Source organism: Phocoena phocoena, chromosome 2 (assembly GCF_963924675.1).
Source record: "Phocoena phocoena chromosome 2, mPhoPho1.1, whole genome shotgun sequence".
NCBI lineage: Eukaryota > Metazoa > Chordata > Mammalia > Artiodactyla > Phocoenidae > Phocoena > Phocoena phocoena.
In genome coordinates, this window is record NC_089220.1 from 114,129,514 (window position 1) to 114,146,258 (window position 16,745).

Consider the following 16,745-nt stretch of genomic DNA (forward strand, 5'->3'; position numbering starts at 1 on the left):
TTGTTGCACAATTACCTTTAGTACAATGTTAAATCTGAGAGGCAAAAGCAGATATCTTTCCCTTGTTCTTAATGTCAGGGAAGAAGTACTCAGTCTTTTACCATAACATATGAAGTCTGCTGTAGAATTTTCATGTGTATTCTTTATAAAGTTGAGGAAGTTGCCTTCTATTCCTAGGCTGCTACAAGTTTTTAAATAGGAATGGGCATAGAATTATGACAAGTTCTTTATATCCATCTACTAAGATGATACGGTTTTTCTTTTTTAGATGATTAATATCTATATTATAAATTATGACTCTCTATATACATATATATAATACATTATATTGATTGATTTTCTATATCAAACTAATCTTTCATTCCTGAATTTCCACTTGGTCCTCATGTATTATTCTTTAAATATATTGCTGAATTCAGGCTGCTCTTATTTTGTTAAGGATCTTTACATCTCTCACTGTGAGGAACGTTAGACTGTAATTTTCTTGTAATGCTATCTAATTTTGGATTTAGAGTAATAATACTGGTCTCATGATATGATTTGTATAGTACTACTTGCTCCTCTGTTTGCTGAAAGAGTTGAGGAGAACTGGTATAACTGCTTTCTTAAACATTCCTTAAGGACTTCCTGGTGGTGCAGTGGTTAAGAATCCACCTGCCAATGCAGGGGACATGGGTTCAATCCCTGATCCTGGAAAATCCCACATGCCATGGAGCAGCTAAGCCCATGTGCCACAACTACTGAACCTGCACTCTAGAGCCCATGAGCCACAACTAATGAGGCCACAAACCACAACTACTGAAGCCCACGCACTCTAGGGCCCACGTGGCACAACTACTGAGCCCACGTGCTACAGCGACTGAAGCCTGTGCACCTAGAGCCCAGGCTCCGCAACAAGATAAGCCACCACAATGAGAAGCCCGTGCATCATAACAAAGAGTAGCCCCCGCTCACCGAAACTAGAGAAAGCCTCCGCACAGCAATGAAGACCCAACGCAGCCAAAAATAAAAAAAACAAAAATGAAAACATTTCTTAAATAAAATTGACTACTGAAGCTATATGGGCCTGGACTTTTTTGTTATCATGTGTGGGAAGATTTTACTTATGAATCCAATAATTGATACAGGACTAAAAAGATAAAGAGATTCTTTAATTTTCCTTGGGTCAATTTTGATAACTGTTGACATTCAAGGAATCTGTCCATTTCATCTAAGTTGTTGAATGTATTGGCATAAATGTTCACAATCTTTCCTCAACCTTTTGATGTCTATACCATATGTAACTGTGTCCACTTGTTCATTTCAGATAACAGTATTTGTGTCTTCTCTCATATTTCTTGATCCGAATGGCCAGAACTACACTATCCAATACAGGATCCACTAGCTACACATGGCCATTCAAATTTAAACGGATTTAATTAAAACTTCAGTTTTAAAATTTTTTAAAAATTTCAGGTGTTTAACAACCACATGTGGCTAGTGGCTACAGTTTTGACCAGCATAGTTGGAGAACATTTCCATCCTTACAGAAAGTTCTATTGAATGGTGCTGGACTCAAGCTTTATTAATTTCATTGCTCTTTTCAAAATACCAGCTTTTGGACGCCGCGCTCTTCTCAGCTGGCGACGCACTGCTGCAGCGGCTGCAGGGTGGGCCTGCCGACTGGTGGCAGACACGGCACGTGGCCACCATGGCCGTGGCCTTCCACACAAACTTCAACTACGTGTGGCTGCACGTGTGTTGCCAGGGCGCGCGCTGTGTGCTGTCCTGGGCAAGGTGCTGTGCGACCAGGAGCTCAGTGGGCCGGTGTACATCTCTGCCTTCTACTTCAGTATAAGTATTCTCCAGGAAAAGGATGACATATTTTTTAACCTGAGACAGAAATTCTGGAATACATGTAAGAGTAGTCAGAGGTAGTGGCCTTTTGTACAGCACCAGAGTGCAGACAGCAGGAGCAAGAAGAATTACAATCCTGTAGCCTGCGGAACAAAACCCACATTCACAAAAAGACACACAAGATGGAAAGGCAGAGGGCTATATAACAGATGAAGGAACAAGATAAAACCCCAGAAACACAACTAAATGACATGGAGTTAGGCAACCTCCCAGGAAAAGAATTCAGAATAATGATAGTGAACATGATCCAGGACCTCAGAAAAAAAATGGAGGCAAAGATTGAGAAGATGCAAGACATGTTTACCAAAGACCTAGAAGAATTAAAGAACAAACAAACAGAGATGAACAATACAATAACTGAAATGAAAACTACACTAGAAGGAATCAATAGCAGAATAACACATAAGTGACCTAGAAGACAGAATGGTGGAATTCACTGCTGTGGAACAGAATAAAGAAAAAAGAATGAAAAGAAATGAAGACAGCCTAAGAGACCTCTGGGACAACATCAAACGCAACAACATTCACATTATAGGGGTCCCAGAAGGAGAAGAGAGAGAGAAAGGACCAGAGAAAATATATGAAGAGATTATAGTCGAAAACTTCCCTAACCTGGGAAAGTAAATAGACATCCAAGTCCAGGAAGCGCAGAGAGTACCAGGCAGGATAAACCCAAGGAGAAACACGCCGAGACACAAAGTAATCAAACTGACAAAAATTAAAGACAAAGAAAAATTATTGAAAGCAACAAGGGAAAAATGACAAATAACATAAAAGGGAACTCCCATAAGGTTAACAGCTGATTTCTCAGCAGAAACTCTACAAGCCAGAAGGAAGTGGCACGATGTATTTAAAGCGATGAAAGGGAAGAACCTACAACCAAAATTACTCTACCGGGCAAGGATCTCATTCAGATTCAATGGAGAAATCAAAAGCTTTACAGACAAGCAAAAGCTAAGAGAATTCATCACCACCAAACCAGCTCCACAATGAATGCTAAAGGAACTTCTCTAAGTGGGAAAGAGAAGAAGAGAACCTACAAAAACAAACCCAAAACAATTAAGAAAATGGTAATAGGAACATACATATCGGTAATTACCTTAAATGTGAAGGGATTAAAGGCTCCAACCAAAAGACACAGGCTCGCTGAATGGATACAAAAACAAGACCCATGTATATGCTGTCTACAAGAGACCAACTTCAGACCTAGGGACACATACAGACTGAAAGTGAGCGGATGGAAAAAGATACTCCATGCAAATGGAAATGAAAAGAAAGCTGGAGTAGCAATACTCATATCAGATAAAATGTACTTTAAAATAAAGACTGTTACAAGAGATAAGGAAGGACACTACATAATGGTCAAGGGATCAATCCAAGAAGAGGATATAACAATTATAAATATATATGCACCCAACATAGGAGCACCTCAATACATAAGGCAACTGCTAACAGCTCTAAAAGAGGAAATTGACAGTAACACAATAATAGTGGGGGACTTTTAACACCTCACTTACACCAATGGACAGATCATCCAAAATGAAAATAAATAAGGAAGCAGAAGCTTTAAATGACACAGTAAACCAGATAGATTTAATTGATATTTATAGGACATTCCACCCAAAAACAGCAGATTACACTTTCTTCTCAAGTGCGCACAGAACATTCTCTAGGATAGATCAAATCTTGGGTCACAAATCAGGAATCAGTAAATTTAAGAAAATTGAAACCATATCAAGCATCTTTTCTGACCACAACACTTTGAGATCAGAAATCAATTAATTACAGGGAAAAAACGTAAAAAACACAGTCACATGGAGGCTAAAAATACGTTACTAAATAACCGAGACATCACTGAAGAAATCAAAGAGGAAACCAAAAAATACCTAGAGACAAATGACAATGAAAACACGATGATCCAAAACCTATGTGAATCGGCAAAAGCAGTTTGAAGAGGCAAGTTTATAGCTATACAAGCCTACCTCAAGAAACAAGAAAAACCTCAAATAAACAATCTAACCTTACACCTAAAGGAACTAGAGAAAGAAGAACAAACAAAACCCAAAGTTAGCAGAAGGAAAGAAATCATAAAGATCAGAGCAGAAAGAAATAAATTGAAACAAAGAAAACAATAGCAAAGATCAATAAAACTAAAAGCTGGTCCTTTGAGAAGATAAACAAAATTGATAAACCATCAGCCAGACTCATCAAGAAAAAGAGGGAGAGGACTCAAATCAATAAAATTAGAAATGAAAAAGGAGAAGTTACAACAGACACCACAGAAATACAAAGCATCCTAAGGGACTACTACAAGCAACTCTATGCCAATAAAATGGACAACCTGGAAGAAATGGACAAATTCTTAGAAAGGTATAACCTTCCACGACTGAACCAGGAAGAAATAGAAAATATGAACAGACCAATCACAAGTAATGAAATTGAAACTGTGATTAAAAATCTTCCAACAAAGAAAAGTCCAGGACCAGATGGCTTCACAGGTAAATTCTATCAAACATTTAGAGAAGAGCTAACACCCATCCTTCTCAAACTCTTCCAAAAAAATTGCAGAGGAAGGAACACTCCCAAACTCATTCTATGAGACCACCATCACCCTGATACCAAAACCAGACAAAGATACTACAAAAAAAGAAAATTACAGACCAATATCACTGATGAATATAGAGGTAAAAATCCTCAACAAAATACTAGCAAACAGAATCCAACAACACATTAAAAGGATCATACACCACGATCAAGTGGGATTTATCCCAGGGATGTAAGGATTCTTCAGTATCCTTACATCCCTGGGATATTGGGATACTGGGATATTGATATTTGTGTATCACACAAATCAATCAGTGTGATACACCATATTAACAAAGTGTAGAAGAAAAACCATATGATCATCTCAATAGATGCAAAATAGCTTCTGACAAAATTCAACACCCATTTATGATAAAAACTCTCCAGAAAGTGGGCATAGAGGGAACCTACCTCAACATAATAAAGGCCATATACGACAAACCCACAGCGAACATCATTCTCAATGGTGAAAAACTGAAAGCATTTCCTCTAAGATCTGCAACAAGACAAGGATGTCCACTCTCACCACTATTATTCAACATAGTTTTGGAAGTCCTAGCTACGGCAATCAGAGAAGAAAAAGAAATAAAAGGAATACAAATTGGGAAAGAAGAAGTAAATCTGTCACTGTTTGTAGATGACATGATACTATACATAGAGAATCCTACAGATGCTACCAGAAAACTACTACAGCTAATCAATGAATTTGGTAAAGTTGCAGGATACAAAATTAATGCACAGAGATCTCTTGCGTTCCTATAGACTAATGAAACATCTGAAAGAGAAATTAAGGAAACCCTGGCATTTACCACTGCAACAAAAAGAATAAAATACCTAGGAATAAACCTACCTGGGGGGACAAAAGACCTGTATGCAGAAAACTATAAGACACTGATGAAAGAAATTAAAGATGATACCAACAGATAGAGAGATATACCATGTTCTTGGATTGGAAGAATCAATATTGCGAAAATGACTATACTACCGAAAGCAATCCACAGATTCAATGCAATCCCTACCAAATTACAAATGGCATTTTTTACAGAACTGGAAAAGAAATCTTAAAATTTATATGCAGACACAAAAGATCCTGAATAGCCAAAGCAGTCTTGAGGGAAACAAGTGGAGCTAGAGGAATCATACTCCCTGACTTCAGACTATACTACAAAGCTACAGTAATCAAGGCAATATGGTACTTGTACAAGAACAGAAATATAGATCAATGGAACAAGATAGAGAGCCCAGAGATAAACCCAGGCACCTATGGTCAGGTAATCTATGACAAACGAGGCAAGGATATATAATGGAGAAAAGACAGTCTCTTCAATAAGCAGTGCTGGGAAAACTGGACAGCTACATGTGAAAGAATGAAATTAGAACACTCCATAACACCATGCACAAAAATAAACTCAAAATGGATTCGAGACCTAAATGTAAGACGCGACACTATAAAACCCTTAGAGGAAAACATAGGAAGAACACTCTTTGACATAAATCACAGCAAGATCTTTTTTGATCCACCTCCTAGAGTAATGGAAATAAAAACAAAAGTAAACAAATGGGACGTAATGAAACTTCAATGCTTTTGCACAGCAAAGGAAACCATAAACAAAACAAAAAGACAACCCTCAGGATGGGAGAAAATATTTGCAAATGAATCAACAGACAACGGATTAATCTCCAAAATATAAAAACAGCTCATGCAGCTCAATATTAAAAAAAAACCAAACAACCCAATCCAAAAATGGGCAGAAGACCTAAATAGACATTTCTCCAAAGAAGACATACAGATGGCCAAGAAGCACATGAAAAGCTGCTCAACATCACTAACTATTAGAGAAATGCAAATCAAAACTACAATGAGGTATCACCTCACACCAGTTAGAATGGGCATCATCAAAAAATCTACAAACAACAAATGCTGGAGTGGGTGTGGAGAAAAGGGAACCCTCTTGCCCTGCTGGTGGGAATGTAAACTGATACAGCCACTATGAAGAATAGTATGGAGGTTCCTTAAAAAGCTAAAAATAGAATTACCATATGATCCAGCAATCCCACTACTGGGCATATACTCAGAGAAAACCATAATTCAAAAAGACACGTGCAACCCAATGTTCACTGCAGCACTATTTACAATAGCCAGGTCATGGAAGCAACCTAAATGTCCATCAACAGATGAATGGATAAAGAAGATGTGGTACATATATATACAATGGATTATTACTCAGCCATAAAAAGGGACGAAATTGGGTCATTTGTTGAGACGTGGATGGATCCAGAGACTGTCATACAGAGTGAAGTTAAGTCAGAAAGAGAAAAACAAATATCGTATATTAACGCATATATGTGGAACCTAGAAAAATGGTACAGATAAACCGGTCTGCAGGGCAGAAATTGAGACACAGATGTAGAACACATACGTATGGACACCAATGGGGGAAAGTGGCGGGGGGGTGGGAGTGGTGGTGTGATGCACTGGGCCATTGGGATTGACATGTATGCACTGATGTGTATAAAACTGATGACTAATAAGAGCCTGCTGTATTACAAAAATAAATAAAAGAAAAGAAAACAAAAACTAAAACACCCAAAATACCAGCTTTTGGTTTCCACTGATTTTCTCTACTGTTGGTCAGCTTCCTATTCAGTAATTTTAGCTCTAATAGGCCCTTCTTGTTGTAGCTTCATAAAGTAAAAGCTCAGATCATTGATTTTTTACCTCATTTCTTTTCTTATATAAGGGTTTAAAGCTACCGGTTTTCTTCTAAGCACTTCTTTAGCTGCATTCCACAACCTGTAATATGCTGTGTTTCCATTATCATTCAAACCAAAATATTTTCAAGTTGCCTTATAAATTTTTCTTTAACTTATAAGTTACTTATACATGTTATTTTCCAAATATGTGAGGATTTCTCAGATGTCTTTCTGTTACTGATTTCTATTTTAATTCCATTTTGGTCAGACAACATCCTTTAAATTTTCAATCATTTGTGTGACCATACTGATGCCTGAGGTCATGGACATTAAGGCAGGCACATCAGGATGGTGACAAGGCCTTCTCTGACAATTGCTTGTCCTTCATCTTGTTCAGGAACATCACAATCTCCATTGTTCCAAGAAGGTCAAAAGTATGGGTTTAAATTCAAGTGACATTCTACTATTCCACCCCCTCTCTCTCTCTCTTCCCCCAGCATCTTATTCCTTCCCTTTTCCAGGGCTCCTGACCTTTGTGGAAGTGGGGCTTCAGCTCATGCTCCCAAGAACCCTAATTTCTCCCCACTCTTTTAATTTCCTCCCTGCAAATCTCAGAGAATAATCACTATAGAGAGAAGGTAGCAGCACCAAAAATGACATGGAGGAGGAAAAGCCACAATATATTTTACGTCTTAATCTCGAAGGTCACACATTGTCAGTTCTGCCACATTACACTTTAGAAGCAAATCACTAAGTACAGCACATGCCTTTTGAAGGGAGGAGTATCAAATAATTTGTGGACACATTTTAAACCACCAGAACGATGTCATAATTTTTACCCTAAATAATCATATATCTTTTAAAAGAACTAAGAGAGGGAAAGAAAATATGTATAGTCATTTATTTATATATGTATGTATTACCTCTGGTTTCTTTATTCCTTCCAATAACTCATGGATCAGCAAACTAGAGTCCATGGGCCAAATCAAACCCACTGCCTATTTTTGCATGGCCTGAGAGCCAAGAATGGTTTTACATTTTTTTAATGCTTGAGGAAAAAAATCAATGGAAGAATATTTTTGTAACATGTGAAAATTATATGGAATTTAAATTTCAGTGTCTATAAAAAAATTTATTGGAATGTATCCATGCTCATTTATTTATATATTGTCTATACAGCTCCTTTCACAGCAGAACTGAGTTGTTTCAACAGACCATATGACCGACAAAGCCTAAAATATTTACCATCTGATCCTTTGCAGAAAAAGTTTATCAGCCTCTACTATACATCCAAATTACCATATGGTGTCATTTGCTTTTAATCTAAAGAATTTCCATTATCATTTTTCATAAAACACATTACGGTGACAAATTCCCTCAGATTATCTGTTTATCTGAAAATATCTTTATTCCAGCTTCATTTTTGAAAGCTACTTTTCCTAACTGATGATTGGACATTGTGGATAATACATTGTAACAACAATGAATTGTTATGTTTTCCTGCAGCCTTGATTTTTCTTCTAACAGACAATTAACTTGTCTGGACCCAAACTATAAATTAAGCAACTGCCTGAACACTGCTTTTGTTTGGGGGTCTTGAATTGTTTTGTTGGATTTTAATTATGATTTTTGGATATCTTTCAGCCTCCATTGCTTTTAATGAGAAGACAAGTGTTAACCATATCATTATAGGCAAACCTCATTTTATTGTACTTCACTTTATTGTGCTTTGCAGACATTGCGTTTTTTACAAATTGAAGATTTTTGGCAACCCTGTGTTGAGCACGTCTATCAGCACCATTTTTCCAACAGCATTTGCTCACATAGTGTCTCTGTGTCACATTTAGATAATGCCTGCAGTATTTCAAAGTTTTCATTATTATAGTATTTGTTATGGTGATCTGTGATCAGTGATCTTTGATGTAACTACTACTCCCTGAAGGCTCGGACTACGGTTAGCATTTTTTAGCAATAAAGCTTTGTTTTTTTTTTTGCGGTATGCAGGTCTCTCACTGTTGCGGCCTCTCCCGTTGCGGAGCACAGGCTCTGGACGCGCAGGCTCAGAGGCCATGGCTCACGGGCCTAGCCGCTCCACAGCACGTGGGATCTTCCCGGACCAGGGCACGAACCCATGTTCCCTGCATCAGCAGGCGGACTCTCAACCACTGCGCCACCAGGGAAGCCCAGCAATAAATTATTTTTTAATTAAGGTATGTACATTGTTTTTTTCGACATAATGCTACTGCATACTTAACAGACTACAGTATAGTGTAAACATAACTTTTATATGCACCAGGAAACCAAAAAAATTCATGTGACTCCCTTTATTGTGATATTTGCTTTATTGCAGTGATCTGGAACTGACTCTGAAATTGCTCTGAGGTATGCCTGTATTCCCCTGTATTTAATGTACCATATTTTCTCTGGGCTGCTTTCAAGATTTCCTTACTATCTCTGGCATTTAGCAATTTGCCTATAATGTGTCTAGTTGTGGTTTTCTTTTGTATTGATTCTAGTTGAAGGTCACAGATTGTCTTGAATCTCCAAGCTAGTTTTTCTCAAACATGAGAAGTTTTCAAGCCACTATTTCTTCCAATATTTTTCTGCTTCTTTCTCTCTCACCTCTACCTATGGGATTCCAACTAAAGGCAGTAAGAATTCAGCTATCCCCCAAGAGGAGCTATGCAGAGATACAAAAAGCCCTCAGTTAAAAAAAATCAGTAAACTTGCAAATCTCACCTACTGCAGTTGTGTCTTTCCAAGGTTATCTCCTATTCGGTTTGCATTGCTCTTTGACAGAGCTCCTATGGTCTCCCCTGATTACTCACAACAGTCAGCCAGGTATGGATGGCAGAATTCGTACTCTAACTTTGAGTTTTAGCCTTTGGCAGCTCTCTCCATTCCAGGATTTTCCTCCTAAATTTCAAGCTTCTTTGCTACTCCTGAACTTTATCCTCTGACACTTCAAGCCAGTATGGTTGTGGTTTTCTGTCTCTGAAAACCTGTCTGTCTCATCAATTCACCACTACTATTACCTAAGGCTAGTAGTCCCCCGGTTTTTTAAAAACAATCTCCAAAACTTGAATTTATCATTTTATATATTATAAAATTTTAATTATTGGTAGTACTATAATGGAAAATAAACTACCTAAAGTAATGGAAAAGCCCAGCTTCCACAAATGTAGAAATAAATGTGCATGTGTACAATGTACAATATCCTCATGCAGCTGCTGCTGAAATTGGTGCCTTCCTATTCTACACCCATATATACCTAACTGGAATACAATTAGGCCTGGGGTTGTCAGGCTGAGAGTCATGAAAATCAATGAAGCAAATAAACTACTTGCAATTATTTAAAAGTTAAAAAGAATTAATTTAAGTTCCCTCCAAAAGATTTGTAGACTGTTTTCAATCATGTCCCATGGATTAAAAGATTAAGAAAAGGAAAATGGATATTTGGAATAAGTACTTGTATACCTTTCAGAAACAACAGCAATAATTAAGAGCAACATTTGAAGATGTCTTTTTTAAATAAAGTACTTACCTTCGTTCTTGTAAAATGAGAAAATATTTTAACAACATTTTTCAAAATGCATTACACATTTTCTTATACCAAGACAGGATAGTAAGAACTGAAGAAAGAACCCACACCATTTGCTCTTAGGAATTCTACTTATATTCTCCTTTCACTGATAATTAAATACTAATATTCCATGGAATTTCAATCACAGAACTGTGAAGTTAGCAAAGTAAATCTGTGATTTGTAAAAAGCTCAGAACAGACTACATAAGTAATTTAGTCCATTATATGCAAATTGCTGAGTTAGGCTTTGAATATTCTGAAGGATCCTTTATTCTCACTATAGTAATAGCAGTAGCCAAACAACTGTTATCCCACAACAAGCAAAAGAACCATTTTCATGCAGAATGAGTACAACAAATAGAAAAGGAGAAAATGGAGACCAAGGGCATCTTTTTACACCAATTTTATAAAAAAACAACAACAAAAAGAACAAAAACAAGAGAACACCCTCTATGATTCTGTCATTCTTCCTTAGACAAAACATTAAGTGGTGACTTTGCTCTAAATCAGACATGATAAAATCTGATAGGAGAACTATAGTCAAACTAAGTGAATTTGCCAATGAAAACAATATTGCTGATGTTAAAATTCAAGTGTATAAATTAGCATAAAAATCAGCAGGAATTCTCAAGAGACAGGAAACTGTTGGCAGTGTTAGATATGTTAATTATCTTGATTGTGATGAGTTCATATATATGTCAAAACTTACCAAACTGTATGCTTTGGCATGCAGTTTACACTACCTCAATTAGATTTCAATAAAGTTTAAAAAAAAAACCAACAGGAAAAAATCATTACTCATTTTTACTCATCACTTGGATATTTTAAAGTCAAAAGCAGAAACCAATTCAAAGTCTGTAACCAAGTATAATTAACAACTCAAGGATCACAAATAGTCATCCAAGTTAAAAGTCATCCAAGTTAAAACAACAGGTATATCAACTTTTTCGAAAAAAAGAATGAAAGTCTCAATGGAAGTATCCTGAGACTCACTGGTCAAAGGATTATAAAGTCACATTGCCTAAGCTATTTACATCCCACCCAGGTGTAGAATGCTCCTGGTTTCCATTTCCAAATGGATGTGATGACACGGAGTTTATTTATCAGGATTTGCAGCCTTACTGTATTTCTCTTCCTTGCACCTCTGCAGAATCTCTAAGCTCCTCTGGTGGACTGGGTGTTGGAGAAAGCTAATACTATCCATACTTTTCAAAACTGCACATGGCGCTGTATCATCATGTCCTTAGGAAGCAAAAGAAAAACAAAAAATGGAGAAAAGAAAAAGACATTATATAAGCCCAAACCAAGAGAGAATCAAGGACAATGCTGCCAACTATCTTAAGAGTAAATAAAAATGTATCAAATAATTGGGGTTATTAAATGTGAATAATTTTTCCAATTAATTTGAGGAAATTACACAAAAACAATAGGAAAAAATAGAAGTCCTGTTCAGGTATTCAAAACTATCCTTTTTCAGTACTCAAAGTGTTGTGAGTTAACATCATACTAAAAATTTTTAATTTAAAATACCAGGGAAATTTCAAAAACAATTGTATGGTGTCTTTTTTTTAATGGACTCATTTTTATCAGGTCTGAAATATAATTAGCATAGAGGTGGCAACAATGCAAGAAACATTGTTTCTGATGGAACCCCAAAGAGAAATATACCCAAAACAATTTACCAAAAGTTAAACGTTCACAAATCTCGCAATTAACCACACCTGTAGGAATTCCAAGTGTGTCAATGTTGAAAGAGTAGGAAGAAAAGCACTATAGAGCAGGAAAACACAGCAGCACTTCTGTACTTATAAATCTGAAAACAAAGCTGGAAAATCTGTCAGAATCAACTATTGGGAGGAAAGGAACGAGAGCACATTCAAGTAAGGACCAAAGCCCCAGATTAGTGCCACTGAAACAGTGAAACACTCGAGCAGTAAAGAGGGAAGGAAGATTGTACCATAAATATTAGGAATAAAGGGATTTAAAAGAGAATTCAGGTTTTCCAGGTTTGGGAGGAGTCAAGTATCATTTACACAAGAACATCTCTAGAGTTAGGACATGAAGTTCAAATGTATGTAGGTTTGCCTTTAAAAAATAAAAGTGAGGGCTTCCCTGGTGGCGCAGTGGTTGAGAGTCCGCCTGCCCATGCAGGGGACACGGGTTCGTGCCTCGGTCTGGGAAGATCCCACATGCTGCGGAGCGGCTGGGCCTGTGAGCCATGGCCGCTGAGCCTGAGCGTCCGGAGCCTGTGCTCCGCAACGGGAGAGGCCACAACAGTGAGAGGCCCGCGTACCACAAAAAAAAATAACAAAAAAAAAGTGAATAGTTTAACAATAGATGGAGGCAAATTAAGCAGCACATAATTATGAACTAAAGTTCCATTAGTACATATTTACTGTATAATTAGGAATAAGATACTATCGATGAATAGTTCTCAAGGCAGAATCATTTTAGAAGTTAAACAGAAGCACAGTAATTCAAGAAGGTTTGCATGGTTTAACCAAACTATAATTCCTTAAACTGAATATCTACATCCAGAGAATAGGCATCCACGTTTTAGTTAAAGATACAGAATCTCATGATACCGTAACATCAGATTATAGATAGACAGATAGATATAGAAACATATATCTGATATAAATATAGATATAGATAGATCAGGCTTTTATAAAATTAAAAAGAAATTTTGTATCCTATAATTAAAAAGTAAGCTAATAAAACACTATCTCATTTATCCAGTACAGAGAGTCCATAACTGTACATGTTCAATGTTTCAAGAAGAGACAAGTATTACCAAGTTACCATCATTTCTTAGTCAAAAGATACCTCAATAAAAATATTCTATTCTCAATAATCCCCTCCTTCACAGGACTCTTGGGTGGGGGAAGGAATGCATAGGCTCAGATGAGGCTGCACTTGGTTAGTAACAGGGTGGGGGGCTAGGGGTTAGGGTAAACCATCAGTTGAGGGGGACCATTTGAGGAAAAAACCACCTGGTGAGTTCTACTCATACTCCATCCAAATTGTAATTTTTGAAAGTTATCAACAGACTTTCAGGCCCTTCAATAGCTAATGATATATTGTTAGTCAGAAATAATTTAAGAAGATTATGGTATTAAAGTGTTTTATATAAGAGTTCAGAATATTAAATATAGTAAATTATTATGTAATCTTAAATTAAAATTCGCTCAACTTGACTACAGCCTGTATACTCAATTTTCTATTTTATCTAAATAAATTGTGGCAATGCCATTTGGATATGGGTAATTTTATATCTGTGACTGTTTTGTGTCTCACCGACTGTTTTGTGTCTCATCATCGTACCTACAACTTAGGGTTTGTTTGTTTTTTTAAACTTCTGTTCTTTCATTCTGCTTTCTATGCCTTCTTTTAACTCTTTAACAATTTTAAACACTGCTTTATGGACTATAATACTATTTCTAAACCTTAAAGTGATACTCCTCTCTGTTGTGTGTACTAACTCCCTGTCAAGGTGGTTTGGTTTCCTAGGATGGTTTTATAAGTACATTTTCAGTGGAGTCTCAAACTCTTAAAAGAGGTTTATTTAGTGTTTGCTTATGCTAAGTTCCTAGGCTAGTTTTGATAATTTCTTAGTTTGAGATTATGCACCAAACAGTATAAATTCTCTCGCATGGTGAAGAAGATATGGGGCACTAATTTTTTTAGGCAACTTTTTTTTCAAAATTTATCTAAGGCCTAACACATACTGATATGATTCTTGTTCTTCTAGGCAAGGCCAACAGACAGAGTTTTACAATTATCTTTTCAGTGACAGAAGAGTTCAAGCTCTTTGAAGGTCCTACATCATATAAAACAGGGGTTCAATCCCAGCTCCACTGTATCATTCAAACCTGAAGCCATGTCTCTGATCCTATAATAGTTTCTATAATGTCAGCTCCCAGGCCTTAGGGCCATTTTTTTAAAGGTATATTTCACATACAGTAAACTCCACTAATCTCAAGTATACAGTTTGATGAGCTTAAACAAATAGTTATATCATATAATCCTCAATCAAGATACAGGACATTTCCATCACCTCAGCAAGTTATTTCATTCCCTTCCGGTAAATACCACCCCTACCCCTCCCAAAGTCAATCAAGTAATGATCCCAGGAGTGGGACTGCTGGATCACATGGTAATTCTATTTTTCGTTTTCTGAGGAACCTCCATACTGTTTTCCATAGTGGCTGTAACAACTTACATCCCCACCAACAGTGTAGGAGGGTTCCCTTTTCTCCACACTCTCCTGCACTTTTATTTGTAGACGTTTAAATGATGACCATTCTGACCAGTGTGAGGTGGTACCTCACTGTAGTTTTGATTTGCATTTCTGTAATAATTAGTGATGTTCAGCATCTTTTCATGTGCCTACTGGCTATTTGTATGTCTTCTTTGGAGAAATGTCTATTAAGGTCTTCTGCCCATTTTGTTTTTTTTTTTTTGCGGTACGCGGGCCTCTCACTGTTGTGGCCTCTCCCATTGCAGAGCACAGGCTCCGGATGCACAGGCTCAGTGGCCATGGCTCATGGGCCCAGCCACTCCGCAGCATGTGGGATCTTCCCGGACCGGGGCACGAACCCATGTCCCCTACATCGGCAGGCGGACTCTCGACCACTGCACCACCAGGGAAGCCCTTTTGCCCATTTTTCAAGTGGGTTGTTGTTGAGCTGTATGAGCTGTTTGTATACTTTGGATATTAAGCCTTTGTCTGTTGCATCATTTGCAAATATTTTCTCCCATTCCATTGGTCGTCTTTTTGTTTTTTTATGGTTTCCTTTGCTGTGCAAAAGCTTGTAAGTTTGATTAGGTCTCATTTGTTTGTTTTTGTTTTTATTTCTATTGCCTTGGGAGACTGACCTAAGAAAACATTGGTATGATTTATGTCAGAGAATGTTTTGCCTTTGCTCTCTTCTAGGAGTTTTATACTGTCATGTCTTATGTTTAAGTCTTTAAGACATTTTGAGTTTATTTTTGTGCATGGTGTGAGGGTGTGTTCTAACTTCACTGATTTACATGCAGCTGTCCAACTCTCCCAGCACCACTTGCTGAAGAGACTGTCTTTTTCCCATTTTATATTCTTGCCTCCTTTGTTGAAGATTAATTGACCATAGGTGTATGGGTTTATTTCTGGGCTCTCTATTCTGTACCATTGATCCATATGCCTGTTTTTGTACCAATACCACATTGTTTTGATTACTGTAACTTTGTGGTATTGTCTGAGGTCTGGGAGAGTTATGCCTCTTGCTTTTTTTTAAAAAATTAATTAATTAATTTATATTTAGTTTTGTCTTCATTGCTGTGCATGGACTTTCTCTAGTTGCAGTGAATGGGGGCCACCCTTTACTGAAGTGCGTGGGCCTCTCATTGCGGTGCCTTGTCTTTGTTGCAGAGCACAGGCTAGAGGTGCGTGGGCCCCAGTAGTTGTGGCACATGGGCTCAGCAGCTGTGGCTCATGGGCTCTAGAGTGCAGGATCAGTAGTTATGGCACACGGGCTTAGTTGCTCTGCGGCATATGGGATCTTCCCAGACCAGGACTTGAGCCTGTGTCCCCTGCACTGGCAGATGGATTCTTAATCACTATGCCACCAGGGAAGTCCTCCTGCTTTGTTTTTTTTCCTCAGGATTGCTCTAGCAATTCTGGGTCTTTCATGGTTCCATATAAATTTTTGGAATTTGTTCTAGTTCTGTGAAAAATGTCATGGGTAATTTGACAGGATCTCACTGTATCTGTAGATTGCTTTGGGTAGTATTGCCATTTTAACTGTATTAATTCTTCCAATCCAAAAGCATGGGATATCTTTCCATTTCTTTGAATCTTCTTTTACTTCCTTTATTAATGTTTTATAGTTCTCAGTGTGTAAGTCTTTCACCTCCTTGGTCAGGTTTATTCCTAGATACTTTTGGTGTAATTTTAAAAGGTTTTCTGGGCTTTTTTAAATAAATTTATTTAGTTAGTTAGCTTTGGTTG

The 16,745-nt window shown here is 37.3% G+C and overlaps 1 protein-coding gene across 1 annotated transcript in view; it reads right to left on the reverse strand.

Annotated features, from left to right (window-relative positions):
* MYO9A (myosin IXA) overlaps window positions 1-16,745 on the reverse strand; it is a 216,825-nt gene that overhangs the window by 128,919 nt on the left and 71,161 nt on the right. Inside the window, exon 14 of the mRNA XM_065900167.1 lies at window positions 11,879-11,998. Within this exon, the coding sequence (XP_065756239.1) occupies window positions 11,879-11,998 (120 nt within the window). The remainder of the gene's footprint in view (window positions 1-11,878; window positions 11,999-16,745) is intronic.